The 21,962-nt window shown below is 35.7% G+C and overlaps 1 protein-coding gene across 2 annotated transcripts in view; it reads left to right on the top strand.

The window, feature by feature from the left end:
* LOC106076795 (uncharacterized) overlaps positions 1 to 21,254 on the top strand; it is a 30,518-nt gene extending 9,264 nt beyond the window's left edge. For both annotated transcript variants that reach the window (XM_013237615.2, XM_013237623.2), the window contains exons 3-15: positions 1,057 to 1,189; positions 1,430 to 1,587; positions 2,125 to 2,181; positions 8,527 to 8,680; positions 10,391 to 10,524; positions 11,205 to 11,320; positions 11,817 to 11,874; positions 12,420 to 12,726; positions 13,286 to 13,828; positions 14,832 to 15,130; positions 15,633 to 15,686; positions 16,697 to 16,760; positions 19,591 to 21,254. In XM_013237615.2, the coding sequence (XP_013093069.2) occupies positions 1,057 to 1,189; positions 1,430 to 1,587; positions 2,125 to 2,181; positions 8,527 to 8,680; positions 10,391 to 10,524; positions 11,205 to 11,320; positions 11,817 to 11,874; positions 12,420 to 12,726; positions 13,286 to 13,828; positions 14,832 to 15,130; positions 15,633 to 15,686; positions 16,697 to 16,760; positions 19,591 to 20,371 (2,858 nt within the window). In that variant the 3' untranslated portion in view covers positions 20,372 to 21,254. The remainder of the gene's footprint in view (positions 1 to 1,056; positions 1,190 to 1,429; positions 1,588 to 2,124; positions 2,182 to 8,526; positions 8,681 to 10,390; positions 10,525 to 11,204; positions 11,321 to 11,816; positions 11,875 to 12,419; positions 12,727 to 13,285; positions 13,829 to 14,831; positions 15,131 to 15,632; positions 15,687 to 16,696; positions 16,761 to 19,590) is intronic.
* Positions 21,255 to 21,962: the final 708 nt, after the last annotated feature.

Genomic DNA, 21,962 nt, shown 5'->3' with positions numbered 1-21,962 from the left:
TGAATCCATTTACTGAAATTTGAACCAAATGTATTATTCTGTGAATTGTATTCTGTTGTGTCAGGTTTGAATATTTTGTTTTGGAACTAGATGATAGTTTTAATATTCTTTTGGTCTTTTTTAGACCTGTTGTAGTATCTTATTTGTTTTGTATTGTTTCCTACATTCAAAGTGCATTTCAAATCACAATATTAGATATAATACAATTACTAGACAGTTCTTTCCATCTGATAAATATATATAAGCCCCCCCCCCCCCCCCCCCCCCATCCCGGATCCACTAGTGACTGTTATCGATCCCATGTAGTACAACGTAGGCCAAGATCTAGAATGTATATCTAGAATCTAGAGAATCTAGCATAGACAGTAGCTTCAGTAGCTAGATCTACCCATACTGTATAATAAGTAGATCTAGATGGTAGATCCATATAGAGGTCTAGAGTCTATAGATCTGGGCACAATGTGTTCACCCCCACCGTTTCTGTTGTTTTTCCCCCATAGAACGGCTTAGCGTGGCTTGTAAGCTAGTTTAGAGAGGGAAAAAAGGATAGGTACGAAATGAGTAACGCCAATGGTTAAATTCGTATTTGTGTACTGGCTGTCATTTTTTGGGAGATTTAGCGTAACGAATACACATTTTGCCAAATGGTAGACAGGTCTGTGTTTAGGTTTGTTATGGTTTCATATCACCTTGAGCCTACATCGTGTTTGTTAACAGCGCTTTGTAAATAAAATTATTATTATTATTTTTTTTTTTATTCTGTGTCCTTATTTTGGTGCGTTGCATTAACAATATCCAGCTAAGAGTCTAGATTCTATTTTATTCTTTGATGACTATTTATAACTATTATTTTGATAACAACACTATACTCCTTAAAATGACCACTTGTCTGTCACTGACAGTTTAGGACCAATTATCATTCTTGTGTAAACCCTAATTGATCAAAGTTACTGTTACCAATGATCAAAGTTTACCTGACATTTTGTTTTTTAAATTTTGTTTCAATACTTTTTCATGTAAGATTTATTTTATCTTGTTTTTAACTTATGAATACAGAGATCACTTCATACAAGTTTGGCATCAGAATGGGTCGTTTAGCTGCCGCCCATGTGATGAAGGACCCATTTAAAGAGAACATTGTGTTCAAAGCCGATTATTTCAAGACCTACTTTGAAGGATTAGAAACTGGGTAAAGTTTGTATTTGCTTTCAATTAATACAGGTTAATTGCCATGACTATTCTTTCCTTTAAATTGAAAAGCTCTACAAAAGTAGGCTACTGCTACTTTAATAGATTTATTTTTAAACTAGCAGCCGCCTCCCCCCCCTCCGCCCCCCAAAGAAAAACCTAATTCTTAAGTTCACTTTTACTTACATACTTATTTCAATCTCAAAGTAGTAACCTTTATATTGTATTTGTTTGTCCATAGCGTTGTTGACCTGCATGTGAATGACCAAGAGAATCTTCTCAATATAATATCTCAGTTCAGAAAGACAACTATTGGCCCTCGGCATTTAGTAGTGACAATATCAATGAGATTGGATGAAGATGAAAGAGACCCTTTATGCCCTTTGAATGATGTCAAATGTAAGAAAACCTTTAAATCAAATTTTACACTTTTATTGGTTAGGCTAAGCTTTTTTATATATATATATATATTTGGTAGAAAATAATGCAGCACAATTCTGAAACATTGAAGCTGAGTGCTTGGCGATATAGCTAGCTAATGTGTATCTGTGGACTTTTTATTGTATTGTTTACTCTGGGTTTAAAAGTATTCCAGAATTCACAAATACCTGATATCTTTTGAGGTTGTCAAGGAGATTTGCTATAGATATGTATAGTTAAATTCATCATTACTGGACCTATGGACACGTCTTAAATGGGAATATTGGATTGCTAAATTTAACTAATTACTAATTAAGCAGTGAAACAACTAAATAAGATAACAAAATGACTCATAGCGGCCCACTTGTGTCTGTTGTTTTGGTAACAAACTGATCTAGGCCCTGTGTACAATGTCTTGAATTACTGATCATCACACAATACCAGTGGTTAGAGTTAGTATTATAATAATGTAATAATCTCTTAGTTAATACTCACATTTTAATGTTTACTCTCTAGGTACTATTGTGTTTGACAGATTTTTTGCAACATCAACATTTTATCGAGAGGGTAAAGGTAAGGCAAAGACTGTTAGGATTATTTTGGACTTTTTTATTATTTTTTTAATATTGGTTCAGGTGTGACTTAAGTTTTGTAAAAATGTGCTTCATAAAGTCATCTGTTTATTTAGGATTGGACATAAGATTGTTTAGATGTTGACTTGATTCTGCTTGAAGCTCAATAATTTAAAGATGGATAATATTCAGACTTGATGGGGTTTAATTGTTGCTAAACATTGAGTTCAGTGACGATTGTTTGTGAAATTTTTTTTTTCTTTTTTGTGAGCTTTTGTAAAGTTGCAGACTGTACCTTACTGCTGAAAAAATGTAAGTCCAGATTTACAGGGTGCTGCTGTCCTCTCCACAAGTGCTTCACTCTAGTTTGTGTACAAAAGATGATGCAGTTTACAGTTTTGCAAAAAATGATGCCCTACTTTTATTTGTAAGATGTGAGACCCACTTTACAGTGCTCTAAAGATGATGTCATGATCTGATGTCCTGCCTATTTTTGTAAGAGATGATACCTCTACCAAGAAGCTGAGGCTGTTGCTAGTGACTAATCTCAATGGAAACAACTATTAGCACAATGCACCGAACAGTGCAGGAAGACTTTGAGTTTCCAACTTCTTGTGCAAGAGATGATATCTCGTCTATTTTTTTTGTTAAGAGATTATGATATGCAACTTTGTGCAAGAAATGATGCCTAATGTTTTTACAAGAGATAATGTCCTAATTTATGTTAGAGATTATGCCCTGATTACTTGGTGCAAGAAAAGATGCCCTATTGAAGATATCCTGCTTACATTTACAAGAGATGATGTCCTACTTTTTGCAATATTTAAGCCTTGATTACTTGGTGCAAGAAATGATGTCCTGTGGATAATGTCCTACTTACTTTTTACAAGACAATGTCCTACTTTTTGCTTGAGATTATGCCCTTATTACTTTGTGCAAGAAATGATGCCCTATTAAAGATGCCCTACTTACTTTTACAAGAGATGATGTCCTACATTGTTGTTCATATATACTGTTGTTTGTAAAGAAGTTTGGCGACTGTATTTTAATAGAAATAATATATTAGCTACTGTAGTTCTATAAAATGATGGCCTACTACTATTGCCACAAGAGATTATCATCTTCTGTATTTTGTGGTGATCTAAGTATTTTACCCTACAATGTGCAAGTGCTTCACTCCTGTAGAGGATTTTTCAAGAGGATCTCAGCTTCCTGCACCTGTTTTTTTTTTAACTGATGTTGACTGCTAAAGTTTTCTTTCAATGCAAGAAATGATGTAAGAAGTTTTTCAAAACTACTATCATGAGATGCACTCCTTTTTCAGCCTTTGTTATCAGAAATGCAAGACCAGAAAGCAGACATAATTTAAAGGATCTGAAAATGATCAGAAGCCCATACCGTCATTTTTTATGTTCAATTAAGCGTTTTTTGAAGAACACTTGTTCTAGTGTAATGAGCTGGCCATCTTGAATATTACAGTGCTTTTTAAACTTTAATTTCTCTTGAGGAAACTATTCTACTCAGGGATTTGGTCTAAAGACAAAATCTAATCTCTGCACTTCTGATGCTCATGCTGACATTTGAGATGAGTCATTTATTGTTTTCTAGTGTTGTATGCTTCTTAAAGACAATGTCTAAGGTTATTGATGTAATAAAGCTGTACTTACAGTTTTGTTTACACATAGCAATAAAGTTAAGAGTTTGATTGTTTATAATTGTGGGATTATGTGGGGTTATTTCAAATGATTTAGTATGCTAGAGTATATGTTACATGATTCTAAATATGTCTTTAGAGTTGTGTGTTTCAGGGAAATAACATTTTGTTCGTCATCTATATGCACAAGGGTCTGTTGACCACTTGTCCTCTTCATCAGCTCCTTGATTAGCTAATTACAAACCAGTGGTTTAAAGACAGTCTTTGGTGCAGTTCTAATTCCATGATTGCTTTAAAAAAAATGAAGATGAAGTCACTTTCACCATTTAAAGAAGTAACCAGCTGCTTTGTATGGCTTCAGCCATGTGTCACCTACCAATCAGATAGAACAGCTTGAGTTTCCACAGAATGATTTCATTAGAACCCAAGGCATCTCTGCATGGTGTGGTTCAACCATAAATTTAACAGATTGGTCCAAGATTTATAGGACCATCCCTCACTCTGCAGTTGATAATATCATCTTGTTTGAAATGAAAGATTATCATAGGATTCTTCTTACCTGTCATCACTTTGATTATAACATGAAGATGAGTATGTCACTTGGTGAGAAGAGCTCTACTGACTCAGTGATCAGCACACACCTTATCTTACCTTCAGGGATTTCTTTTAAAAATTCATTGGTGAGATAAAAGCACCTAAGATGAACTTGGATTAGCTACAAAGCAGGAAGGACTACTCCTCCCTTTAAACTCAGGAAGCACATTTAGCTTGTGAGGTCCAACTGAAAGGACCACTGGCAGCACATTTAGCTCATGAGGTCCAACTGAAAGTACCACTGGTAGCACATTTAGCTCGTGAGGTCCAACTGAAAGGACCACTGGCAGCACATTTAGCTTGTGAGGTCCAACTGAAAGGACCACTGGCAGCACATTTAGCTCGTGAGGTCCAACTGAAAGGACCATTAGCAGCACATTTACCTTGTGTTGTCCAACTGAAAGGATCACTGGCAGCACATTTAGCTTGTGAGGTCCAACTGAAAGGACCACTGGCAGCACATTTAGCTCATGAGGTCCAACTGAAAGTACCACTGGTAGCACATTTAGCTCGTGAGGTCCAACTGAAAGGACCACTGGCAGCACATTTAGCTTGTGAGGTCCAACTGAAAGGACCACTGGCAGCACATTTAGCTCGTGAGGTCCAACTGAAAGGACCATTAGCAGCACATTTACCTTGTGTTGTCCAACTGAAAGGACCACTGGCAGCACATTGAGCTTGTGAGGTCCAACTGAAAGGATCACTGGCAGCATGTTTAGCTTGTGAGGTCCAACTGAAAGGTGCACTGACAGCACATTTAGCTTGTGTTGTCCAACTGAAAGGACCACTGGCAGCACATTTAGCTCGTGAGGTATAACTGAAAGGATCACTGGCAGCACATTTAGCTCGTGAGGTATAACTGAAAGGACCACTGGCAGCACATTTAGCTCGTGAGGTATAACTGAAAGGATCACTGGCAGCACATTTAGCTCGTGAGGTATAACTGAAAGGACCACTGGCAGCACATTTAGCTCATGAGGTATAACTGAAAGGACCACTGGCAGCACATTTAGCTCTTGAGGTATAACTGAAAGGACCACTGGCAGCACATTTAGCTCTTGAGGTATAACTGAAAGGATCACTGGCAGCACATTTAGCTCGTGAGGTCCAACTGAAAGGATCACTGGAAGGACATTTAGCTTGTGTGGTCCAACTGAAAGGACTACGGGCAGCACATTTAGCTTGTGTGGTCCAACTGAAAGGACCACTGGCAGCACATTTAGCTCATGTGGTCCAACTGAAAGGACCACTGGCAGCACATTTAGCTCATGTGGTCCAACTGAAAGGACCACTGGCAGCACATTTAGCTCATGTGGTCCAACTGAAAGGACCACTGGCAGCACATTTAGCTCATGTGGTCCAACTGAAAGGACCACTGGCAGCACATATACCTTGTGAAGGCCAACTGAGAGGACCACTAGCAACACATTTACCTTGTGAAGGCCAACTTAGAGGACCACTGGCAACACATTTACCTTGTGAAGGCCAACTTAGAGGACCACTGGCAACACATTTACCTTGTGAAGGCCAACTTAGAGGACCACTGGCAACACATTTACCTTGTGAAGGCCAACTGAGAGGACCACTAGCAACACATTTACCTTGTGAAGGCCAACTTAGAGGACCACTGGCAACACATTTACCTTGTGAAGGCCAACTTAGAGGACCACTGGCAACACATTTACCTTGTGAAGGCCAACTTAGAGGACCACTGGCAACACATTTACCTTGTGAAGGCCAACTTAGAGGAACAGTTTTGGTATGCACATTATCTCCATCTTTCTGATAGTTGAATCACAATTCCCACTGAAGGTTTCATCATAAGTCTTCATATACTTTGGGAATTATCAATGACTTGCTCAACCAAAGCATCAAAACATTGTACATTTCAAGCCATTCTAATCAAGTTTTGATCTAAGCCTGCAAGAGATTTCCATCAGATTTTCTAGTTCTTGTGTTTATTACCTTTACCAAGTTGTCAGTGTTAAGATTAATAGAATTTTCTGGTATAAGGGTTTACTCAATTATAAGGACATTAAATCAAAAGACTAAACTAGTGACCAGAGATATCTATTGTTGTCATCAGAGTTGGCACAATCTTATGTTTAGCATTCTTTGAATGACTACCACATTTCTTTGCTCCATAAAACACAAGAAAGGTTTTTAGGAGGGAAAAATAAGAAACAAATATTCAAAATTAAACAGTTAAGTTCCCATTTCAGACCTTTTATGCTATTTGTAATTTAAAAATAATTTTATATGATGACCTTTTATTGATTTTGCATAAAGTAAGAAAGTAACAAAACAAATTGATTAGAATTGCAAAAATACAATTAGGACATCCCCACTCATAAGATTTAAGGTCCCACCTCCCAGAAGTGCTTTTCATGGTGCAAAAAAATATGGTAGCTGCTCATTAATTTAAAAAAAAAAAAATAAGGTTTTAATTCCAAATTATGTTTTCTTTAACTCATCCACTTCAAAGTTAATTCATAATAATAAGACAGGCACATTGCAATCACATGATGTCTGACACTGTCCTGAAGTGTTGCTCATCACGCTGGTCTCTGTATCACTGAAACAGCATTGCATCGGCCCATATTAGCTTATTGATACACCTCTACAGTAATTCAATAATGGCCTGGCATACACTGGCTGCTTAAAAGTAAATAGAGAAAAAACATTTTGTATTCACTACTCAACGAAGTGATAGCAACATGTAGAAACTCACCCTCAACAGGGTGAAGTCTTTAGCCATCACAAATCCAAAATTTGCTACTGTTTGCCATAATAAGGGAGAAGAAATGAAATAAATAGAGGATGTGTACACAAATCCTATGGTGACACCAAAGCTGTAGCTTCCACTAATAATGAAAACAGTCTAGATGAATCATTAATTAGATTAGCATTTGTCCTGGGCTTTATTGTAGGCAAAAATGGAAAATTAATGCATTTTGTTTTACCTACATTAGCTTCGTTAAGTAACTTAATATCTTTCTGTAAAAGTATATCACTGTTATCAGTATCTTAATTTGAAACATTAGGAGCTACCACCATTGCAAGATTGCAGAGATAAAAACTTAGATCTGGCAAACGGACATAGGATTTGTATCATAGCTGCTGGGATCACTGTCTTCCCAGTGATTATCAATTGTCTCATCCAATAATAGATCTAGAACTAAATCATCATTCATTCATTAATTAATGATTAATTATAGAATAATGCTAAAGTTTGTTCAACACTTTTTTGGGGCTGCACAATGGAGATGATGTGGACTAATCAACAATACAGTCATCAAAAGAGATGTAGTAAATTTGTAAACCAAAAAAATAATACTTAACAAAACAAATCCTGTGCCATACTTAACAGATTTAAGAACTGATTTATAATTATAGAAACTAGTAAAATTAGGACTAGCTTTTAAGTCAAACCTAGAAAACATCTATCCAATAGATGCACCATGCTTTTGTAAATAGGGGGATTGACTCACTGATAGATTGTTCTCAGTGGATGAGTTAAAGCTAGGATGATAATAGTAAAAAGAGTTCAGGTTTCAGTTGACATGGTTATGAAAAGGGAGTTGATAACTAAGGAGAGTAAGTATTAGAATATTCTTCCTACTGAAGTCAACCGCAAGTCAACATTTATAATGAAGCTGCACATTCATTTCTTGAATTGTGTTTGGAAATGACGTCAGGAATAACAAGCTAAATATCTGGTGCAGGTTATTTCCAATAGTATCAACACATTGATGTAGCCAGTTTTGCATTCAGTCACACAAAGGAATTTTACATGAAATTCTTTATCCAGCTTCGGAAAATATTTGGAAAAATCTTGATATGCAGAAGAAGACCATTCTGTGAGTGGAATGCTCACTTGCTTCATGCTGAATACATCTGCATCAATTATACAGAGCTTTTCATAGGCCATGGAGTGATTTAGTTTGTAGATCCTGCTTTTGTCTAGATGTCCAACAGCACTATATCGCCAAAGTTGCATGACTTGAATGTCCATTCACTTCATGACAAGCCTACCATCTGTAGCTCTGGAGAGCAGTTCAAGTGAATGGATATCATTCAGTCTCACTTATTTTGTAGATCCTGCTTGGATGAGACCCAAAGCAGTGGAATCTGTCAGCTTTCACAATGTTCCTGGAGGAATACCATTAAGTTTCTTGAAGATTCTAGTCCCTGAGGCCATCACTATACAATTAACACCTGACAAAGACAACAAGTTTACCAAAAGTGGCAGGTAGGTTCACAATTTTCTACTCTTGTGCTTGTCTGTACACCCTCTGTTTGTATTTAAAATAAAACATTCTTGTCTTATGCTTTCAATACTATTTACATTGGATGAGATAATTGTTTGTAAGAATGACTCATTTTAGTTGGTTGAAAGGCAGAGAAGTGCCTAGCTAGTTCTGAACATCTCTAATCATCATTTCAGGACATAACTAGTGTTTTTTGTTTTGTAGAGTTCTCAATGAAAAACTTTAAATGTGTGCATCACTGTATGTATTAACTAATAGTTTCTGGTTTGTGAGTGTGGTAGAATGGCTCATGAGAAGACATCTTTTTTGAATTATTAAATTTATATAGCATAGTTACTATCTTATGAATGGGTGACATTTTTAACCAATTAGTTGAACTAGACAATGGTACATTGTGTCAGCCATGGTTATTATATGATCTTTGCTCTTAGACTAAAGATATTGGTCATTGCTTTTGCCAAATTATGTGTATCAACCAAAAATAAAACCAACAAACTTTATTAGTAAAGTGAGAAAGGTAAAAAAAAAACAACAAAAATAGCATCTCACTGTGATGGTTCTGGTTCTGCACATAGATGAAGAAATAGGCAACACAATCTAGATAATTGATTGATAGTGAAACTGTTTTTGTAACCAATAGTTTATGATTCATGCTTGGTCTGTAGACTGTTCTTTCAAGTCCCAAATATCAATAGTTTCTAGTGACAGTTTGTTTAATTCAATTACAACTTACTTTAAGAAAAACAAAACCTATCTTATTTAATAGATATAGAGAATAGAAAAGGTTTCAAATGGCATAGACTTATTCCAGTAGGTTAGTTGGATGACAGACACATATGTTTGTAGTTGACCTAAAGAAACATGCAAGAACTATTTGTTTTCATAACTTATTCACAACAGATGAGAAAGAAAATGAGTTTTAATGCTTATGTTTGACCAACATAAGATTTCATTTTCTGGGAGAAAGTTAGAGTCTACATAGGAGAAACATGGCAGAAAGCAGTTATGAAAACATGACTCAGAATGGTACATGTTCAAGACCAATGGTTGAAGTAAAAACAGAAAGAGTTTTGAATAAAAGTTGAGACTAAGAAATCAGTGACCTCTGAACTACCAAGTTTGAGAACCGCTGAAGCAAGAACATTGAAGTGACTACCAGAAAAGAGAGTTGTCAAGGCCCCAAGCAGATATTAATCCTAAGATCTTCAAAAGGAAGGATGTGATATTTTGTCTTTATGATTGCATCATTGTTTGTTGTTATTTGTTAAACATCAGATTTCAGGACGTGTTGTAATAAAAAGCTAGACACTACGCTTATAAAAAAATACTGTCGTCTCTTATTTAATATTGTTTTTATAAAAATCTTATCCTAATTTTGTGTATTACCTTATGTTTGAACTGATATCCGAATTTGTGACCAAAATTGTCTTTTTACACCACTTTTGCTGTGCACCGAGACATCAAACAGTGGTCTCATTGTTTTAAAATTGGTTGTCAACTTTATAATCTTATTTATATTTAAAGTGCCTTTTGCATTCTGGCTGACAACCATGTAGGCTTGACTTGTGTACTGGGTTTTATTGAATTGCATTTATCAAATTATCAATGTTAAACTGTAGCATATAAAATATTATATTCGATTTTTTGTTAATGACTGCTATCAATATCAAATGTCGTTCTTTGTCTTTCAGAAGGATCATCATGAACTTTGCCAAAAAGGCTGGTGAGCATTTTCTACAGCTGTTTTCTCAGATCTACATCAATAATGAGTGTGTGATTGCCACTCTTGGTTTGACGCAGCCCAAGCAGGTCCCTGAGTTAGCTGGTATGTTAGTAGAATATTTTCCTATTTGGTTTATGCATTGTGTTGGATACCTGGGTGTGTTTTGATGGCCCCTCACCTAGATTACTTATTTAGCACAATTATGAGGATATAAATGCTCACTTGTCACACACCACAATCATCATTGAATTAATGTCAATTCAATGTCAATGTCGCTATGCTATATTAAGTCCAGATATAATGAAAACACATCTAAGTTCTAAGCATAACTCTTTTTGTACATCTCACTAAACTACTTCCATGTTTCTTTTTTTTCTATTTCTTATGTACTCTATCGCATCACTAATGATTTTTTTCCTGATATCTACAAATACTTACGCATTAAACATATAAAAGTGTTTTTTTTTTTTTTTTAATGACCCACTTATGGGAAAAACTGCTTTAAAATAAATACGAATGAATTTCATTAGAGATCCCTTTTTCCAAAGTCTGTTAGTTTCATGTATCAATTTTTCTTATAATTATGGAAGTTGCTTGGTGACACAATCATCTAGCAAACAATCTGGTAAAAAACAGGTATGATGTTATTTTCTTGTCCCTACTATTACAACTTCTTGAAAATTTGAGGATACTTTTAGATGAAATGATATAGAAAAAAGAAACAGTAAAAATGTTCAGGGCGTCAGTTAAAACATTGGAATTTTTAAAATGTATTCCTCCAGACATAGAAAAAGCTAAAGCCAACTGGCTTATAGAAATGGAACAGTTTCCAGACCCCTGTGTTTGTGTCCGAGATGATGCTCCAGTCACAAGAGATGTTGCAGAAAAACAAAGCTCAGTGAGTTGAGGCCCATTACAGTGTTACAGTAGTCTCCTTTACATGCCTGTGTAAAATAACTTTGCTTAGATTGGCCATATTTATAGAGCATTCTCAAGCTTGTAAAGTTGTAAAATAAACTAAGATAGGTATATCAAGCTGTTAGCTAGGTTCATTGCCATATGTTTGCTTATTGCTAGGTTTTTAATGTTTTTGGGGTTAAAATTTTCACACAAGTTTGAAACATTTAAATTAAAAACATCTTTATTAATTATTTTCAATGCAAGCACATTGTATTTACAAAAAATGAATCAAGTCTACATCCATGGTTTAGTAAAAGTTTAAACTGGCATTTGACTTTCAATAAGTATATTTTGTAGAAAACAAATCTTAATAGTCTGTTTCTTTATTTCTATATTTATCTTATTAGTGAACTATTGTTGGCTCTTTACAAACTCTATTATTTAGTATAACACTTGTACTGAACAAAAGTTGACTGTAATATGTTTTCCTTCAGATGGCTCAAAGAAAAGAACCAATAGAGGTTTTTGCCAGTAGACATGATACTTCACCTGGTAAATTTAACATTATTATTGTCTTGAACTTTGAAAACTGCTTATCACTTTATATATGTACCTGTATTGTAATCTTAAAATCATGTGTGGCTTAGAATGGCAGAACTATTAACATAATAGAAGAAAGGGCAAAAACACCCAGATGGTACCTAAACCAGAATGCTTTAGGCAGGAGGGCTCACTAGCTTAGGTTGCCTACCCACCTAGGAGGAGGAAAGCTCTGAATCCAAACTTCCATTGCCTTGTAGCTTAATCTTAAGACAAACACAGGAAAGGCTTTGAGAGTCAACCTTGAGAAAAAATCAGGAGCTGTGCTACATTCTGGCAGATGGTTCTGATGCCAAATTGTATTGGCTATTTCTTCGGAGCCAACAGCTGCATGGCGGAGGGGAGGGGGGAACTATGTTCTGACTATACTCAAGCTCTCACCTCCTACACAAGATAAACCATAGTCATCTTAAGATTAAAGATGGATAATTAATGATATTCTTAAAGATTAACTGTTGTCTATGCAATAATCAGTGACATATTCTGTCTATGTCCAGATGCTGTTGAAAGGAGCTCTGATGTAGGAGGTGACTTGGAGAAAGCATTCTCCAATGTCTCTGCAGATCTATCTGATATCTCAGACACTTCAGACATGGATGGGCCCACTCAGAAGATTACTAAAGTGGCCCTGAAGAAGAGCAGCACCAAAAAGCAGTTGGATAGTCTGAGATCAACGCTAAAATCCCTGTCTAAACCCTCAGTGGAAAAGTCCAAAAAACAACAGGCCAGTCACAAGGTTTTAAAGGGTGCAAAGACACTGAAGTCTAGTACAGCCCTCAAGTCAAGACGAGAAGGGACATCCAGGTGAGAGCTTAAGTGTCTGACCTTAAGGGTGATAACTTGTGATCAAATGGGCCAATGGTTGATATGGATGACATGTGCCCAGCACAAGAACATTGATCAATATCTTGTCTCAAATAGAAATGCAAGAATCAATGTTATTGGCATCTAAAATTCTCAAATAATTTCTCATCCTACTCTAGTATTCAAACTAAGAACCCTGCATATCCCACAAGGACTTATTCCCGTTTACATTACAATCATGGTCAGAAATTTAAAAAAATTAAAAAAGGAAAGATGGTTGATTATATTTCTATTCAGTGATGAATTTGATATAGAGAATCATATTTTTGGGAATTCTAATAAATAGAATAACGAACCAAAAATAGTCTTAAACTATTCATACCTAAAAAATATTTACAATGCATTGACATGAGAAATTTGTTTAGCCTTGGAGCATGAGAATGTGGAGTTATTAAAATGGGTTTTTGATGTAAAAATTAATTAATCAAGGGCATTTTTAGTTTTATAATAAAAATTGTTTGAAGCCTATGTAGTTATAAATTATTATTTTTTTAACCAGGTTACAAAGAGATGGTACAAAATTAAATGCAACACGTCCACACAGATCATTTGAGAGAGGTCAAGAACGGAGTCCCAGAGAGAAACTTGATGTTTCTCACAGGTTAAATAGGAGCATAGAGCCTATTCGTCGCCAAAACAGCAACAGGTTAATGGGTAAAGATGTTGGTAGCCAAGATCGAGTGAGACAAATCAGAGGCCAGAGAGAGAAGGTAGACAAACTGAAAACTCCTGAAAATGAAAGACGTTCCAGAATAGATAGTGTTAAACCTAGGTATTCCAGAGATCACAGTGAACATAGGAGTCAGACCAGTTACATCACAGGTAATGCTAGAGCTGTTGAGAGAGAGGAGAGAAGAAAGGATAGGTCACTAAGTACTGAGAGACAAAGAAGAGCTTGGTCAAGGAGTCCAGTAAGACAAGCCAGGAGAGTCAGGTCCAAGAGTCCAGTTAGACAAACTGAGAGAGTCTGGACCAAGAGTCCAGTTAGACATGTGAACAGAGTGTGGTCCAAAAGTCCAGTTAGAAAAGTTGGACGAGGAAGGTTAGTATGTGCTTTAAAAAAACTAGCTAGAAAAAAAAATAGTTGTATTTTTCCATTCATTTTTCTTATTTGATTTTTTTTTTTTTCAACTTTGTCATTCTCACATTCTCAGGGTAGTAATTAAAACCAATGTCAAATCTTTTTGAAGAGATTCCTTTTGTCCTGGTGTAACCTTTCCAATACAAGTAGTTCTTTTTAAAAAAAAAAAAAAAGATTTATAAGCTATATTTCTTAGAAAAAATATCTCAATTTTCTGAAAGTTGAACTAAAAATTCAAAGGCTGAACTTTTTAAACATTTTCCCCAAATCCTATAAAAATAAAAATGATAAATGAAATGTGCATTTTTTTTAAACTTTGTAATAGGTTTATTTATAAAACTTTTTGATAGCAGAAGCCCCAATGGTCTATATAGATCTAGAACTACAAGTTTTAAAGCATTTCAATTAAAAGTGGTATTTTTGTGTGACATGTAGACTAACCCCAAATTCCTGGTCAGATTAGGGACATGGGGAGGGGGAGTTCTAATGTGCTGAGTTTCTTTCATTGATCAGACGGTATTGTTTTGATTCAAAACAATTCTACAACTCTAAGTATAAACTCATTTCCAAGGTGATTTACAAATTCATTTCTTTTTGGGACAATATTTAATTGATATTTTATTTTAATTTCTTTTTACACATTATAAAAAAAAAAGTGTATCGATTTATTTACTTTGTAAACTTATATTTATAAAATGATAATATAGGCCAGTGATGTCAACCTCATTAAGCCTGCAGGCATACAGATCTGCGACACATATTTTACAGGCCACATTACTTCAAAAGATAATTGAGTCCAATAAAACTGAGCCTCTTTAGCTTCATTAGGCACTGTGGGGAAAAGTTTTGAGGGTCTCTATAAGACTATGTCATGAGCCAAATATGGCCTGCGGGCCATGAGTTGGGCATCACTGATGAAGAGGAAATGTATTTGTATATCTTGTACATTATGTTTGTTTCCCAGATCTGCCAGTCCAAGGCGAAGGTCACCAGCAAGCCATCTTCAGTATGGGAGACTCCCATCCCCTGTGCATAATTTGCGCAGGGTCATAATACGAAAGTCCTTGTCACCATTTCGACGCTCACAAGATCAACAGTTTGTGAGACGGGGGGAGGAAATTTCTAAATCTAGGCTGCCAGCAGCATCAACACCCCGAGAATATGGTAAACAAAATCTGTCCCCCATCAGTGCTGGGGATGACATGGATATGGCCGAACCAGAGGGAGGCGTATGGCTACAACATGCTCCTGGTCACTCTGAAGGTAAATTTTTTGTTCAGGTTTGTCTTTAATCTTGATTTGTCATCTTTAGATCCTGGAATTCTGTTCTGTGATCTGCAGTTAAAATTGACTTTACTTCCTCATCAGTGTTAGGTACCATTGAAGTTGATGAGGAGACTGAATTGTTCTAAATACCTTAATTAAACACTACAGCATAATTCAAGCTGAAGTGCCTCATTTCAGCTCTTGACCCAATGACCACTATGAGTACTATGGGATGGAGCTAGCTGTTGTGTAAATTGTCTCATTTGCTGTTCTATATTTAACAGGCTGGGTAGATTTACTTCCCTGTAAACCTTTCACTAGACGTCACTGACATTTTACTTCACATATCAGTCACTAGTACCTTGTTAGATGTATTTCGTTACAGTTTAGCATGCCAAGTTAGGCCCATTTTTTAAACTACTTAATTCAACAGATTTAAAGCTACTGATATTAAACTGAAACAAAACTTGTAATAAAATTTATTTTTTCATCTCTCTAGTGTCAAGGTCTCAGAATATTCAAATTCTTTCTGGAAGAATGACAAGAGAAACTGGTGAGTCAAATAGAAGAGTTATTTACATCCTTAGAATGGAAGTTTGACAAAATTTTCTGATTCCAAAATTTATTCTGACCCATCTTTTTTTTCCTAAAAAAAAACAAAGATTATTTTTTTTTTTAATGGAAAAAAATACAAAATGATTGTTTGTCCTTACCATTCTTCAAGAAATTAACAACAAATGTTAAGAATTAAAAAAGCTTGACTTGAAGTGCTAAAAGTAGCTACAAGTTTTCTCAGTCTAAATGCACAAAATGGTGTTTCTTGTAAAACTAAAGAATTTTTATATGAACGCTAGAGCTATGCTATGAAAAAGCTGATGGTTCTTCAAAAAAGATGAGACAGGATTTATAGCCTAGGATTATTATTTCTATAACAACTTCACTGTTGATACTATTCAGGCCATTACTAAAAAGCACAAGTGCTGTAATTGGTAACATTTTTTTAAAATACTCAAAACTATTTTCTCTTTATTGTAAAGAGTATTCAGCAACTCCTTATTATGAGTCACTATAGCTTTCTTGTTCACTAATGGGTGCTTGGAAACAGGACCGACCTTAAGAATTGCGGGAACCAATTTAATGGATGCTGCAAGGCCCCTCTTGTAATTTAAAAAAACCCCAACAAAACAACTATGTTAATTAGATCATTATATCAACATTTACTATACAACATACATAGGAAACAACTCCAATGCAATAAGCCCCAGTGGTTTAATTAAAGTTAAGTCAATTGTACGATACACTAATTATGTTAACCCTTTAAGTCCTACATCTTTAAAAGTCTGTGACAAGAGCCATGACTGATAGTGTTATGCTAAATGTTAATTGTGGAACCTACCAGGTGCAGAGTCCAATTAGGAGCAATAGGCCTATGGCATGGAAAATTTCTAAACCTTTTTCAAAGTCTCAACATTGTATAAATAAGCTAAGTATTCTTAGGATATTTCACAATCAACAAATATTGTTTGTATGCACTTCTAATAGAGTGGATTATTTTGGTTTCAGATCTGAGGAAACCAATGTCAGGTGCATCAATAATGAAAAATTTGGTAACTGAGTCTGCTGATAAGTAAGTATGGCTAGGGTTAAAGGCTTGATAGAGGCATGTTGTAGCATACAATGAAAGATTACATGATAACAAAGGAATGAGACTCAAAAGTGAATTTGTTAAGAAATTTTATATATTTTTTTAAAAAGAAAAATGGTTGTAAAATTCCATTATGTAATAAAAACTGCTGGCTGATTTCTAATGATTTATAAATCTCAGTGGTATAAATGTCTGAGTGGTATAAATGCCTGATTCCATTCCCTCCCTCTCTCTTTGTTCAATCCCTATATTAGACATAGAGGAAATCTAGGGTGTAAAACTAGCTATTGCTTAAAATAGAGTATTTCTATTATAAAAAAACTACTTTAAAAAAAACATCTTCTACATTGTAACTTTTTTTTGTCAAGTTTCAGTAACAGTTATTATAATCAAAGTAAACAGAACCATATGATGTCTGGGACAGTGACATGTATAGACTTTTTTATATAGCCTATGTCTGTAAAATAAGATTTAGAATTTGTGGTGTATTATTTGAAGCAGTTACCTTTAAGTAGGTAAAAAGTGGTTCCTGGTCATTTCATTCCATGGTCATTTCATCCTCTGATCTTTTAATCCAGCAAATAATAATTGTAAAAATTATGAAATGAGCATTATTTAAAATATTTATTTTCATGACAGTTAGTGTGGCATTCAAGAATAAAATTTAATGTCATTACAAAATATAAATATTCAACATCTATAGCTCTAAAAATTTGTTTTTATGTTAATGTAAATCAGTAAGATAGATAGGTGTCACGTAATGTATGCGTCAAGGTCATGGTTTGAAAAATAAACCTGTTAGTTTGTCACATTGAGTAATTGTGCAGCAAGTCCGTATTTTCACAATTGTTTAATGTCATTAAAATTAGTTTTTAACTAAGATGACATTTGGAAGTTTCCATACATAATAAAAATAACTTAGATGGTCCAAGCCAGGTTAACAACTTAGAGAGTATATAAGTAGAAGTATTGACAATTTCAGGCCCTCAGTGACCTCTGTAAATGTATTATTTAGAAATGAAATTGTATTGTTTATTTATGAAGTGTGTTCCGCATTATAGTGATTCCAAATTCTAGAATAAATGTGTTGTATTTTAAAAAGTATTTCTGTTTGAGTTCATACTTTAAACTCGTATCTCCGACATAACGACAGTGTTTGAATGATCAGACATTGTGCTGAAAGGTATATCTTACACAATTTTTTACAAGACTGGCTCAACCACGTTTTTTCATCATAAAAGTAGACTATAGATCATAGGCTCTTCAATGTTTAAACAAGGATTAAAACAAATCTTATATAGGTGATATAAATCAGCTCCAGAAGATAGTTAAAGTCAGCGTTTATTGGAATAAATAAAACATCTCAAGGTTAAAAATAATGCGCCCACATTCATGAAAAAGCTGTTGACAAATAAAGATAAAAAGATGACCACTAGGAGATAAGTTGAGATAAGTTATCAGCAACATAATTATAATTATTCTAATCGTTCTTATCGTTCAAAAGATTTCCACTACTTCTACCCCACCTTGGCTTTCGAAGATAAAATCATGTGTGCTATGCAAATATAAATTCATGGTCCCAGGTTTGAAAAGACAAAGGTTAAATTATTGTGAAGAGTTTTACTGAGTAATGTTTCATCTGTTACCATTATTTGCACTCTTCAGTGTATTGAAGTTCTCTACTACAAGTTAGTTTTTAATATTCATTTATGTAAGAAAGCTGTAGAGACAGGCCACGTTTCTAAAGCTGTAGTGACAGGCCACGTTTCTAAAGCTGTAGAGACAGGCCACGTTTCTAAAGCTGTAGAGGCAGGCCACGTTTCTAAAGCTGTAGAGACAGGCCACGTTTCTAAAGCTGTAGAGACAGGCCACGTTTCTAAAGCTGTAGAGACAGACCAAGTTTTTAAAGCTCTAGAGACAGACCAAGTTTCTAAAGCTGTAGAGACAGACCAACTTTCTAAAGCTGTAGAGACAGACCACGTTTCTAAAGCTGTAGAGACAGGCCACGTTTCTAAAGCTGTAGAGACAGGCCACGTTTCTAAAGCTGTAGAGACAGACCAAGTTTCTAAAGCTGTAGAGACAGACCAAGTTTCTAAAGCTGTAGAGACAGACCAAGTTTCTAAAGCTGTAGAGACAGGCCACGTTTCTAAAGCTGTAGAGACAGGCCACGTTTCTAAAGCTGTAGAGACAGACCAAGTTTCTAAAGCTGTAGAGACAGACCAAGTTTCTAAAGCTGTAGAGACAGACCAAGTTTCTAAAGCTGTAGAGACAGACCAAGTTTCTAAAGCTGTAGAGACAGACCAAGTTTCTAAAGCTGTAGAGACAGGCCACGTTTCTAAAGCTGTAGAGACAGGCCACGTTTCTAAAGCTGTAGAGACAGACCAAGTTTCTAAAGCTGTAGAGACAGACCAAGTTTCTAAAGCTGTAGAGACAGGCCACGTTTCTAAAGCTGTAGAGACAGGCCACGTTTCTAAAGCTGTAGAGACAGACCAAGTTTCTAAAGCTGTAGAGACAGACCAAGTTTCTAAAGCTGTAGAGACAGACCAAGTTTCTAAAGCTGTAGAGACAGACCAAGTTTTTAAAGCTGTAGAGACAGACCAAGTTTCTAAAGCTGTAGAGACAGACCAAGTTTCTAACGCTGTAGAGACAGACCAAGTTTCTAACGCTGTAGAGACAGACCAAGTTTCTAACACTGTAGAGACAGACCAAGTTTCTAACGCTGTAGAGACAGACCAAGTTACAAATCATAAAAAACGTTTGTCCATTAATTTCTTATTTCTCAAGTTCTTTTTTCTCTTCTGTCTTCATCTAGTGTACAAAAAGACAGGGCCCAGGAAAACAGAGAACTGCTCACCAAAATTATGGAACAGATGAAAACTGTGAGTAATGTTCAGTTTGGTGACCCAAACCTGACCAAGGCCATTGAAGTCTCAGCCCAGATTCTAGAGACAATAAAAAATGCTCGTCCTGCTCCTAAAGCAGCAAGTAATGAAAGCAGAGCTCTTCCTGACTCGGGTATGAAGTCCTCAGATACTTCTAGCCAGGGTGTCAAAAAGTTGGAGCCATTTCAAGGCTATGTAGGTGAAGGTACTAGAGGAAGTCAGTCAAGCAGACCCTCAGAGAATTTGTTAGGGTTTGGCCACAGCAATTTAAGCAACAGGTTCCCCGGGCTGTCGCACCAGCAGCAGCGTCCACTGCACCCAGGCATCATGTCCAATTCAAACATTCGTCTGCCCCCGCCAATCCCTCCACCTGTGGTGCCACCAATGTTCAACAATAATACAATGTTCTCCTCCCAGGACAGGCTCTCTCAGATGGAGGCTCTTGCCCAGCAGCTAGCCAGCGACATACAGAAACACCAGCAGCAACCATTGATGGGGGGGCAGCCCAGGTGGAACCAGCCTCAGCAGCCTTCCAACCCCAACTCCATGCAGGTGATGGGGCCCTCCATGCAGGGGCCAAATGTGAACTCTATGCTCAACATTATGTCTCAGAGCTTGGGAGCTCCTCAAATGAACCAGCAGCGGCCTATGGCACCCCCTAACAACATGAGAGGGATGAATCAACAGTGGCCATCTCACAACTTTTTTTAAGCTTCTATTGGCTGGTTTTGTAAATAAGTTGTCAAGAATCATTGTTTTAAGTCCAATTGTGTGTTCAGTGTAACCTAATCACAAACTGACATGTTCAAATATATGTGATCATCTTTCTTCTGTCTATTTCTTTAACATTTTCAATAAATTTCATTGCTATGAAACAGAACAACAGACATAATGACATTTATCAAGAACTTCAGTTCATTGTTTTTGTAAGATTTGGGCAATGGTCACTTCACTCACTTTACGCTCAAACTCTTCATTTTATAATTTTCTTTTATAATATTTTTTTAAACATATTTTTTTATGTTATTTTCTATTTTAGTTTGACATCCTTTTTGGAGATTAATAATGAAGCTGTTATAATGGTGTGTTATTTAGATCTATAGAACTCATTTTGATAATGAAGCTGTTATAATAGTGTGTTATTTAGATCTATAGAACTCATAAATGACTGGCACAATTTAAACAGTAAAATCTATGTTGTGTATCCTGGACATAAATGTAGCTTTAGGATTATTTGAGTGATGGATTGGTAAATTGACTGTACAAAGTTACTACTGATCTTCCTAACTGACAGTAAAGAGGGTTTAAGTACATGCCTTTTTTTTTAAGTACTGATAGTGTGTTTTAGTGACTAAGTTGGCCATCCTTTGGTCATTGTGCTGGCCACAAAGTTGTTTTCTAAATACAGAACTATGTAAAACTTATTGTCTTTAGTCTCAAAGTAACACTTTTCAAATGCCTAGACTTCATGTCATCCTGGTACTTGACTACTCTTGTATATTGTACTGTTCACTCTTATGTTGAAAATTTTAACTTTGAGAATGTCAAATCAACAATTTCTTGATCATATCCTATTAAATTTTTCTTCCAATAACTCTGTTGTTCAATGACTTTATTAGTTTTGCTTGTTTGTCTGAGATTGCTGCATAGCCCTAGACTATAGATTAGATAAAGTGCGCCATAGATTATAGCAATGTAAAACTAAAAACTGACTTTTGGAAAGAAAGCAAATAGTTTCAAAATGTTTTTCAATAAAAGATGAGGTCCTCTACTCAATTTGTTTAGGCATATTTAATAGAACTTGGATGTCAGGTACACATCCAGGATTAAAGATTAAGGATTAGTTGCCATGGAAAAGAGACTGCTTGGTAGACCTAGACTATAGATTAGATTAGACTTTTGTGTGGCTGAGAGAGGGCAAAACCGCTTTGTCACCTAGCAAGGGGGCTCTTGTTTGATTCCCTCACTCTAGCAAAGCTGTTTTGCTGAGAGCCTAAAGTCAGCATGGAAACCTCCAAGATACCCCCTTCCCTCACTGGTACAAAAAAAAAAAAGAGATTGGACCATAGCGCACCAAGCATGCCATATAAAAAAAGAGATTGGACCATAGCGCACCAAGCATGCATATAAAAAAAGAGATTGGACCATAGCGCACCAAGCATGCCATATAAAAAAAGAGATTGGACCATAGCGCACCAAGCATGCATATAAAAAAAGAGATTGGACCATAGCGCACCAAGCATGCCATATAAAAAAAGAGATTGGACCATAGCGCACCAAGCATGCCATATAAAAAAAGAGA

This window comes from Biomphalaria glabrata, chromosome 2 (assembly GCF_947242115.1).
Source record: "Biomphalaria glabrata chromosome 2, xgBioGlab47.1, whole genome shotgun sequence".
Taxonomy (NCBI): domain Eukaryota; kingdom Metazoa; phylum Mollusca; class Gastropoda; family Planorbidae; genus Biomphalaria; species Biomphalaria glabrata.
This window is presented reverse-complemented; position numbering and strand designations above follow the sequence as displayed.